This window comes from Chionomys nivalis, chromosome 11, assembly GCF_950005125.1.
Source record: "Chionomys nivalis chromosome 11, mChiNiv1.1, whole genome shotgun sequence".
In the NCBI taxonomy this organism is placed as follows: domain Eukaryota; kingdom Metazoa; phylum Chordata; class Mammalia; order Rodentia; family Cricetidae; genus Chionomys; species Chionomys nivalis.
In genome coordinates this window covers 81,233,143-81,244,271 of record NC_080096.1, presented here as the reverse complement: position 1 = coordinate 81,244,271, position 11,129 = coordinate 81,233,143, and the positions used below count along the sequence as shown (strand labels likewise).

The 11,129-nt window shown below is 54.0% G+C and overlaps 1 protein-coding gene across 4 annotated transcripts in view; it reads right to left on the bottom strand.

Moving 5' to 3' along the window:
• Positions 1 to 623: 623 nt before the first annotated feature.
• Positions 624 to 11,129, bottom strand: part of Whrn (whirlin) — an 87,777-nt gene continuing 77,271 nt past the window's right edge. For 2 of the 4 annotated variants that reach the window (XM_057783953.1, XM_057783956.1), the window contains 5 exons: positions 5,170 to 5,241; positions 3,819 to 4,353; positions 2,133 to 2,314; positions 1,634 to 1,756; positions 624 to 1,321 (listed from right to left, as the gene is read on the bottom strand). In XM_057783953.1, the coding sequence (XP_057639936.1) occupies positions 1,139 to 1,321; positions 1,634 to 1,756; positions 2,133 to 2,314; positions 3,819 to 4,353; positions 5,170 to 5,241 (1,095 nt within the window). In that variant the 3' untranslated portion in view covers positions 624 to 1,138. The remainder of the gene's footprint in view (positions 1,322 to 1,633; positions 1,757 to 2,132; positions 2,315 to 3,818; positions 4,354 to 5,169; positions 5,242 to 11,129) is intronic. The other 2 variants (XM_057783955.1, XM_057783957.1) reach the window with 1 other exon arrangement.

Sequence of the window (11,129 nt, the reverse complement as noted above, 5' to 3'; positions counted from 1 at the left end):
TGCCTATCGATCTGAGTTTCAGAGTTGGCATCCTGGATTGTACATAGACAGCCAGTCTGGTGTGTGTGTGTGTGTACTAGTGTATGTGCTGAGCATGTTTGTGTGGGTGCAGGTGTATGCTTGTGCCTATGTGTGCATTCTCACGTGGAAGCCGAGACCTCAGATGATATTTCTAGGAGTCATTCCTTGTTAAGACATGGTCTCTCACTGACCTGATGCTTGCTGATGGAGCAAGGCTGGCTGATCAGTGAGCCCCAGGATTACCGTGTTTTGGCCTCCCCTGTGTTTGGATTGCAAATGTAAGGCTACCAAGTCTGGCTTTTTATATTGGTTCTGGGAATTGAACTCAGGTCTTCCATAATTGTATAGCCATTTCTTTACTGACTAAGCCATTTTCCCAGCCCCAAGGTGTGTTTTTAAACATTCTGTACATAGCATACTCTATCCAGGAGCATACCTGTGTGCCTTGAATTTAAAACGTTAACTTCACATTACTTAAGCTGGTGTTTCAAATTCAGCTGACAGTGCGTGACAATCCAGGTGCCCCATCCCTCCCATCTCCCCACAATAAGAATCTAAACCCCTGCCCAAGGCAACAGCACAGCACAGCACACTTGCCCCAGCCTTGTTCAGATTTCTTTATTGAAAAATTAAAGTCATAAGCTCTGTATATAAATACACCGACATTGTTGGTCGCCTGCAAGGCTTCCAGGATAGGCTGGGGGTGCAAAGGGAATTTGGGGCTTGGGGTCCCCTGAAGCGCAGGAAGGGAAATAGATGAATAAATACCATAAGGACACTGAGCTAGGAGGAGGGGGTGCGACTGGTGTGAACAGGCGTGCTGGCGGCTCATTGTGGCACTGAAGGTCCCCCAGCAGGAAGCAGTCTGTGAACTCTCCTTGACCTCACAGCCAAGACCTAGGCGTCTAGGGGTGGCAGCATCCAGCACAGAGAAAGGGGCTCTACCTTCCTTCCCTAACAGCTTTATTGAGCTCCTACTGTGTTTCTGGCACACAGATTCTGATCTGACTCTCTGTTTGCCTTGTCTGGCCAGGGGACCAGGCAGGGTATGTGTGTCAGGGTGAGATGGAGAGTCTTCCTGTGACCCTGTCCTACAGTCCTGGTCTTGGCTCCATCCCTAGAGCATCACGTTGAACTCGGTGACCAGAAAGTCGATGTAATCTCTCTCCTTGGTCTTGAAGGCCTCGGCGATGATGCGGGCCGCCTCTCTGTGTTCCTTACCCCGAAGTGCCAGCCCGTTCACTTCCAGAATCACGTGGCCCACCTTGAGCTGCCCACAGTTATGGGCAGAACCTCCTCGCTGCACAGGGAGACACAAGCGGGGGTCATGTGGGTACCTGGTTGTGACACCCGCTAAGAACGCCCACTATAAGAGGCTATGTTACCAACTTAGAGCCCACAGTCCTGGCAAAACTGGGGTCTGCAGAGCAAGAGGAGGCAACTTCCCAAGTTCTGGGCCAGGATGGAGTGGGGGTGGGAGGACATGTTCCTGCTAGCCTGCTCAGAGGGGCACTGGCTCCGTCTTGAGGTTCTGGGTCACCTCCTCTAAGGGTGCCAAGGAAGAGCTCTTTAAGACAGGGAGACCTACACAGGGGGCACCTTGAGGACATACCTGAATTGTGACGATCCTGGGCAGAGGCTGGCGTGTGTTGGCACCACCCTCAATGGCAATGCCCAGTGTGGCTGCGCTTTTCCTTACACGGACTAGAGTGGATGTTGGCTCCAGGAGGCCAGGCTGCAGGTGGGAGAAAGGTGGCCTTGAACTCCTCAGTGGAGGGCAGTTGGAGCCTCAAATATGACACAGACTAAGCTAAGCACCTGGTGTCCTTGGCTCTTTAATAATGCCCAAGGCCCAGACTGCTGGTGTAGCAGAGACATCGAATCCCAGGCCTGACATCACAGACCACCTGAGCTACCATGCCACATTCAAGTATAGAAGAGCTGCCAGCCCTTGCTGCCTGGGATCAGGGCAAAGAGGGTCTCCAGAATCCAGCACTATGACCCTTATGGATCACTCTGGCAATGCTCCCTAAGGGCCACACGCTAAGCATCTCCTGATTCCCAGGACCGTCCATCCTCCACCAGGACCTGGTGTGTACTCCCCCACTCACGGGTTTATTGGCACCCTCTGTGGTCCTCTCCGTCCGGGGCAGTTCCTTGCCACTCTTGCTCCTAGTGGATGCTGTCTGTCTGCCTCGGCCTGAGGTGCTGGCCTCTGTCTCCCCAGCATCCACACCACTGTCCTCACTTAGAGTCTGCCCACTGTCTGAGAGCTGAGAGAGAGTGGAGGCTGCTGGGGACAGACAAGGGGACAGAAACAGTCACGGAGGGACAGTGGGGAAGGTGGTGGGGCTGGGGGTGCTATCTATGGAAACTCACCATGCAAAGATAAAGGGAAAGATGAAGGGATACAGGGGATGGAGGGCAGGGGATAATCCCTGAAACCAAACCCATCTCCTGACCACCTGATCTGCCAGCAGGGCCAGGCCTGATGGTCACTACATCCAGAACTTCTGCCCAGACCCCAACCATCGGCATACAGATGAAAACAGGCTAATGGCCAGCCCCGCTCACAGAAGTGGGCTGTTGTTTTGCTGTTTAAATTCACACAATGTTGATTTTTAATGATAGATATTTGAATTAGGAGGTTTTTTTTTAAAGCTCATAGTTACACAAGAAAAACATGGAGGGTCTTCCACCCTGTCCTTACCTCGCCTCCCGTGACCACCCTGGTGTGAACCGAGTAGTAGACAAACATACCCCATTCTCTAACCAATCAAGCTGCTTCATTCTGTGTATGTCACTGGACCCTGAGCTGGAGGCTCTTGCTTAAGAATGTGCACTGTAGATCTTGGTGTGTTGGGTCTGAATCCCCAAGACTTGCTGTGCAAGCCTGGGTGCCCTGCCCTTGTTCTAACCCTGGGGAGTGATACCCACCTAGGGTCATCACAAAGACCAGGAGAAGCACTGAAGGGCAGCCTGCTCTCACGGCCTGGTTCTGCCGTGCATCTGCCTACTGCATCTCAAGCTTCCCCTGGGAAATGGAGACTAACAGAATTCTGGCACAGGGCTGGCGGCAGGGCTCCAGGAGCTAAGTGCAAGCAAGGCCTCTAGTCATTACTAGCTCCCACCATCCCCTGCCCAGTATATATCTACAGAGGTGTGCTTGCCAGTTGTTCCTAAGGGCAGGGACGCAGTGTCCATCTGTGCTCCAGGCCTGCCCTGCCCCTGCCCCTGCCCCTGCCTGCCCTTTCCCTAGGCTTCCTAGTGGGCATCGTGTAACACTGCAACCACAAGATGGCAGCAGAGCCTAGCTAACTGCCGCACAGCCGGCCAGGCCTTCCTCCACATCCTCCCTCACTGGCATCCCTGAGAAAACAGGGGTCCTAGACTGGCCCTGTGCAGGACTGACTTTTCCACACCATCTAGAGGCCCAGTGATGGTACTGTCACACCTTCTTTCTGCCAGACTGGTCAGGGGCACAGTCTTCCAGAGGAGGCTGTGGGGGGTGCCAGGAGAAGGGGTAGGAGACCCTTAACTCCACCCCCACATAAACCCCACCCAGTGCCCTGACAGTAGGACCTGTACCTACTCCATATGACCAGGGGAAGGTGTCACTCACTCAGTCAGGGTAGTTTGCAGCAAATGACTGGTCAGTAGCAGAAGTGGGATTCAAACCCGAGTCTTGGCTTCAGGCCATCTTCATGCTGGCCTTGAGCCAGACCTCAGGCGAGCAGACCCTTCTGCAGCACCTGGCCCTCCTACCAGTCACCACAGAGCTGGGCAGCCATACTCACTGCGTGTCTGAGGCAGAGCCCGGACTTCATTCACGTCAGGCTCGCTATCCGGACGGTGCACCTCCACCAAGACAAAGTGCTGGTTTGCGCCCACAGGGGCAGGATGATCAGAGGACGATGGTGACGGAAGGCAGGCCCCAGCCCCTTGGGTCTCTGCAGGAGGGCTCTTCAGGTGTTGTGGGGACTGGACCCGAGGGAAGGGGCCGATGGGATGCTGGTTAACCAGGGCCAGGTGGGTGTCCAGCGGCTTCCTAGACCTGGGGTTGGCATGGGAGACGGAAGCATAAATGGGAGAGGAGGGTGAGTCCTGTGCTGAGGGGGACCCTGGGGTGGGTGTGGGGCCCAGCGGTGGGCTTCGATTCTGTGGTGCTGAGAAGACAGTGCCTGAGTGGCCAGCAGAAGACAGCGGTGTGGGGTCCTCCCTTCCTGGTTTCCGTGTTTGGTCAAGTCGGTGGTCGTGATCTTGAGCCAGTGGTGGTGGGGGAGGAGGTGGCTTGATGCCAGACAAATCTTCTGAGGGGGGTTTGACATCGTCCTGCCAAAAGACCCAACAGGAGTAGAAGTCAGAGCCCATGGTGGCCAGACAGTGACAGCGAGCGTGCTGGACCCACAAGGACTCGGGCCCTGTGCCTCAGCTCCTGACCACGCTCCGCTGAATAATGTATTGCTCAGTGGAAAACTGCTCCCTATGTCTCAGCAGCTGAGGAGTGCCAGGATCTTGGCAGGCGTCTCTGGGGACCCACTTGGTTCCTCTGGGAATTGAAGTTCTTGGCGTCAGCAGGGGCTCATCACAAGTGACAAGACTTAATTAGAGGCAGGAGGAAGAAGACGGTAACACAAAACAAGCATTTCCATTGCACGAATGATCTTGGCAAGTGGAGGTGGGAGGAAGGGTGGAGGCACCTGGGGGCTGCAGGGCTGTGTGGCCACGGACAGGGTGAGGTGCCTCTCTGAGCACAGTGACCTACAAGCAGGTTAGTAGGGACGAGGGCAGCAGAGTGTAGCATGTGCTGGCAGGGTGCCTGAGATACAGTGCCCCCAGCCCCTTCCCTTAGGTCAGCGTCCACACTTGCAAAGTTCTGACAGCCTTGTAGATACTGTCTCAATGCTTTGACTAAGTCACCAGACTCACTCTGCCCCCAGCTATGAGTGAGGTGCAGTGATTTCATCTCTATGTTACAGAAGGGCTACACAGGCAACAGGGAGGTGGGACTAGAATCCAGGCAATCAGCTGGGTTGGCGGGCAGAGACTCTACATTCCCACACACCCTGTGTCCTCTTTCTGTGGCTATCCCCAGGAGAGCCCAGGAGTCCGCGAGCAAAGCTGGGAGTATAACCAAGCAGGTCTTACCACAGACACGTCCGGCAGGGTGTTAACGCTGCCTTGGGTGGTCTCACCGTTTCCCTCCAGGTCTAATGTGTTCTGGAAATGGACAAGAGACAAGCTGAGCAGGCAAGAGCCGGGAGGAGAGTCCACAGAACCTATGACCTTGTGACCCCTTCCGATGACCGAGGATACCCTGGCAGGCCCACTCTGTGGATATTTATCTTACCCATTCAAAGCAATGCCGTGACTTTTTCTGTTAGTCACTTTGAAGTGAAATTTTCTTTATATTTTTCAGGCAGGATGCAATGGAGTCCATGCTGGACTCATTTTAAACTTTCTGTGTAGCCCTGGATGACCGTGAACTGATTCTCCTTTTGTCTACCTCCCAAGTGCTAGGATTAGAGGCATGTGCCAAAACGTCGGGTGTACATGATGCTGGGGATCGAACCCAGGTCTTTCCATACAACAAAAAAGCACTCCCATCAACTGAGCCACATTCTAAACCGTGAAGTCAGTTCTTTGTGACGTCCTGATCACTTTCAGACCCCCTTTGAACTTCCTGGAGATGCTGTCTTAGACTTGAACCGCAGTGTTGTGCTCAACAGGTTTAGTACCTTCATCCAGTGGCAAACAGAATGCTGGGGGGCTGGGAGGGGCAGGGCGGGGCAGACATCAGGCACAGAGGTGTGCGTAAGGAAAGAGTGCTGTTCTATGGCTCCAACCCCAAAGGGGGAACTTAATGTAAAAGTGGATCCCATATGACGAAACATTCATCTCCTCCTTACTCCACACTGTACGTGTGCACATCTGTGTCTCTGTGTGTGTGGTATGCATGTGGAGACCTAAAGAGGAGTCAAATTCACTAGAGCTGGAGTTACAGCCAGTTGTGAACCACCCAGTGTGGTCCGCTGGAAGGGCAGCAGTGCTCTTAGCCCTGGGCCTTGTTTGCAGAGCCTCACTCCATCCCTAGTCCACACTCCCTTAAGTGACTTCATGACGCCAAAGGCTTTCTCTGGACCAGCAAAGTGCATGCTTCTGAGCTGGGTTCTCCGGAAGTGGGGGAATGGGGAGCTTCGGGAGGCCATCATCTCCTTCTCCCTCCAGACTATCAATGAGACTGGACCTGTGTTCCCTTGGCTAGATTAGGGGATGCATAAACAGCTAGTAGGTGTTAGTTCTCTGTGCCTGTGGGGATGTTCCTGGAAGAAATCAGCCACAAACATCATCATCTCTGCTGTGCAGGCACAGTCCACACCACAGCCCCAGAGGAACGCCAGAGTGGAGGAAGAGTGACTTCCAGGGATTCCCACTCTCTCCTGCCTCACAGTCTACTTTTTCCTTTTGTAATGTAATGGTTGAGCCCAGGTCAAGGCCAGAGCAGTCCTGTGCTGAGTTTCGCCACGACCTTCATCTGCCCTTCTGCGGCAGGACTGCTGCTTCTCAAGCTGAGCTAGATAAAACAGACATCTTGGGCCTCCAGCCTGCAGATAGAAGTCCTGGGGCTTCCCAGCTGCCAAGGTCTCCAGAGTGCTGCCCTCATGAATCCTCCTGTGCTGTAGAGCAATCCTGTAGGTTGCTTCCATGGACAACGCTGGCTGATGCAGGCACCTAGACCTGGCTGAAGTCTCCAGTGACCCATTAATAACGAATGAATAATCCCCAGGCTCTGGGCCAGCAGCTAGGACTGAAGGAGAGGCAGCACCCTGATTGGATGTGTGTGTATGTGTGTGTGTGTGTGTGTGTTGTTAGCGGGGCAGGGGAAGGATGACCTAGGAGGGCATCCCATAGCTATCAGCACATGGTACACTGAGGGAGAGAGACAAAGCAAGGCTTCCTAGATGTGTCAGGGATAGACACTGCCTCTGTGAGCAGGAAGCCATGTTTGTGACATTGGGAACTGTGTGTGCATAAATGTGGAAGAACACAGAGAATGCCTGAGTATTTTCTGCCAGCTCTTGGTTGCCTGGGGGCAGTGGGTTGTCTGGGTATGAGGTCAAGTTTGCTTTCCATGAAGGTTCCATTTGCTCATCTCTTCTGCCAAGAGGGAGCATTGCAGGCAGCGCGGCTGGCTCTTCCCACCAGCCATCTTCTTAGCCAGGCTGCCGATCGCTCTGCTGGCTCCCAGGTCACCTCCAGTGTGGGGTCTACCTGAGCAAGCCACCCCTCCCCTTGTCTGTTTTCCTCTTCTCTCACTCATCTCTGCTCCCACTCAGCAGCCAGACCGTCCTCAGAAAAGAACCCGCGTACACGCCCCGCCCAAGCAAGGCCCCGGAGCTACCACATGTCACTTGGGAGACATCCAAGCCCCTCAGAGTCACTGTTGGCTACACGACCCAGCTCTTTCTTGCTGTTTCTCTGGTCTAAAGGCAACCACGCCTGCCCCAGGGCCTTTGCACTAGCTGTTCTGCCACCTGCACCATGATTCACTTGCACCTTTCCTTCGGTTCTCGTCACTGAGGCCTCCCAGGACAGCCGTCTCCATGGGCACCGGAGATAGCACTGCTCATCTATCCTGACCTGGCCCACTTTTCTGTACACAGGTCACATGCGCCTGTATTATCTCCTCTTCTTCCTGGGTATAAACTAGGGCAAGACTCAGGCCACTGCGCCTTCCGTGCTCAGAACCGTGACTGCTGGGTCTAAATAAACGGATGTGTCTATATGAGTGAATGGATTGCTTGCTTTAGCTGCCGGGGCAGGGGTTGAGCATGCTGGGAGTTGAGGAGGGGGCCAGTACTGATGGTTGGGACAGAGGCAGGCATAACAGTAAAGGAAGGCCCTCATGTGGAACCTCCTGGATGTCGACTGCTTCCTCAGAAGTTGCAGGTGTTCCGGGGCAACAGAGGACATGTGTTTGCAAAGGTCGGTGATGAAGCCGCAGTGGACATGATGCTGGGTCCTCTTCACAGGCCACCCCTGAGGTTTTCCTGAGCTTACACCCAGCTCTGCATCTATGGCTGTGTGACAACAGGGAAGTCATAAGCCTCTCTGGGTAGCTGACCATGTCATGCAGTTAATCCACTAACTGAGATGGCTCTTCCCATAGGGCCTGGCCCTGTACCTTGGGAGGTTTTCCTCATTAGAAATCCAGGAAGCCTTGCAAACTTCCCCCACAGTGGAAGGTCTACCAAGTATACTGTGGCCCTTGTGGGCGAGCCCCTCAGAGGGAGAGGTCATCAACATGGTGCTGTCTGGAAACACCCCTGGTGCATGGGCATCAGAGATGGCCTCCTGGCTGAGGGGAGTGGCGAGGCCAGTTTGTCCAGGCAGGTTCTTCCCAGAATTCCACAGCCAAGCTCTAGCCTCAGTAGGAGATACAGAACTCTGAAAATCCATGGTGTCTACTCCAAGGCCAAAAGAAGCCTCTGCTATAGGCATATATGGCCCATATCACCTGCTGCAGGGGGTTCTGGGAGAGGAGGGGGAGATGACTGCAAGCAAGCACTGGGAGCCTGGGGCATCATTCAGTCATTCAGCAAACACTGACCATGATTTAGGGGGTGAGGTGGGAAGGTTCTGAGGGTCATAGAGGCCAGGTGAGGATCAGGTCCTTGGCTCTTTTCCTACCTTACCGTATGCAATTTCCCATGGCCCTGAGGCAAGCACCATGGCTCTCCCCAATTGTCTGTCATCTCCCCTGTGATTATAGATCTAGAGGAATGTGACAGGCCCCAGGATACATGGCCATTGTCCTGGCTAATTTTATGTCAACTTGACACAGTCTAAGAATCATCTGAGAGAAGGAAACCCCAATTGAGAAAATGCCTCTATGAGAATGGACTGTAGGCAAGCCTGTAGGGCATTTTCTTAATTAGTGTTTGATGGGGGAGGGGGGAAGGACCAGCCCATTGTGGGTGGTGCCATCCCTGGGCTGGTGGTTTTGGGGTTTGTAGAAAAGCAGGTTGGCAAAGCCAGTAAGCAGCACCCGTCCATGGCCTCCGCATCAGCTCCTGCCTTCAGGTTCTGAGTTCCTTCGGTGATGGGCGAAGGATGTGGAAGCATACGCCAGATCAGCCCTTTCCTCCCCAGCTTTTGATCGTGGTGTTTTATCAGAGCAACGGTGACCCTCAATAGGACAGCCATCCTATAGTGACCTGTCATCCCACCTGGAGGGGACAGAGCCCCGGTGTTTCAGACGGGCAAGGGCAGAAGTGGAGCATACCGCATACCGTAGGCTCCTGGCTGGAGCGCAGAGCAGCACAGCCAGGCTCCGTCTGCCAGATCCAGACACTCTGGAGCCCCAAGTCTCCCAGGGATGTTCCCTGTACACCTGAAATAGCTGCAACAAGCCCAGCCAAGGAATAGAGAGAACCCTAAGGGCAGGCTTTGAGGTCTACGGCCGCAGGGCATGCCTGCCTGTCCTGGATACTGCATCCCAATGCCAGCTGCCTGCGGCTTTCTCCACACCCGAAGGGCTGATGTGTGAGAATCCCCTCTGTTCTACAGCCCAGCCTGAGGCTCAGAGAGGTCCAAAGCCACCGATCCAAGTCTAGAGTTCTTTAAGTTCCTACCCCACTGTCTCGGTCTCCAACCTCCACAAGGCTTTTTGGGGTGCAGGACAGTCCCTCTTGTGTATCTGAGTGGGTACTGCAAGGTCCAGATTCTCACATATCTGGCTCGAAGCAAATGGAGACGGGAAAGTGAAAACAGGAAATGAGTGACCAGGATCTATCCTTGTGCTGACTTCCACCCAGGTACCGAGAACAGGCAATGCCCGCTTTGGGTATCATCAGTGCTACCTCAGCAAAGTAATGCTCCTCCCCACACGGTACCACCCTCCCCAAGTCATCCCAGTTTCTGCCTCCTGCTCCTTGCTTACATAAAGGTGCTATTTTCAGCTCTTTGTTCTCCCAGCCTTGTTTCTCCTGTGTCAGGCCACTCCCTCTGTCCCCTCCTCCACCACAAAATGCATCTAAGGTCTGGCACTGGATGGACCACTGTCCACTCTGTATAAGAAGAAACTGAGGCACTGAATTACAAAGGCTTCCAGAAGGCCGAGTGTGTGTGTGCGTGAGTCTCTGTATAGGGGCAGAGATTTCTGCATGAGGGAAGAGTATAAATAAGGGGGAAGGTAGGGAGAGGTTTCAAAGGTAGGGAGGGTTGGGGAAAGTCAGACAGTTCAGCCACAGGAAAAGCAGATGCACAGAGAGAAAAAAAGCAAGGTGGCAGCAAAACCAGAGCTGGTATGAAAAGAGTTTTCACCAGGAAAGGTGAAAGATGGTGAAATGATTTGGGGAGGCGGAAGTTCCGGCATTGCTTGGGACAGTGATTCCTTCTTCAGAGTCGGCCGGGAATCTGTGAGAACAGTCCCGTTCCCTCACAGGCAGAACATGAGAGCAAAGAGCTCTCACGAGAGCAAAAGGCACATTCGCCTCTCAGGACAGGGCATGGAGGTAGAGTCAGAGTACAGCCCAGCTGGGATGTTGCTAGCCAGACTGCGCGTCCTTCTGCTGAGGTGACACCTGGCCCTGCACCTCCCTCATTTGTCCTGGGAAAAGGATGGCACACAGCAGAAAGAAAGTACGACCCACAAAAGCCAGGTCAGGAGGAACCCTTAGGGCAAATGTTGAAGGGGAATCAGGTCTCTGGAGAGGGAAGACAGGGACAGGCAGCCTGGCTTGGAACCTCCTCCCAACAGGAGTGAAGGTAGGTAGCCACCATCACCAGGGATCCCCAGGGATCTTTGCTGTCACTCAGCTGTCTAGAGCATCTCCCAGTCCAGTGCTGTCCTCACAAGCACAGGCTTACTGACCCAGGGCCCCACCTCCGTGCCAGGAGAGAGCCAGCAGCACCACCGCCATTGTGCCCCCATGGTTTGAGAACAGCATACTGTCAAACAATTGAGTGCTCTGTCACTACTCAACAGTTGAAGCTGCTACTCTAGGAAGGAAGCCAGGGCTCCACCAGCCTCCAGAGGCCCGCGGTTCAGACAGCGAAGGGCTCTCCGCAAGCCAGCACACTGCCCAGCTTCCCAATTGTCGGCT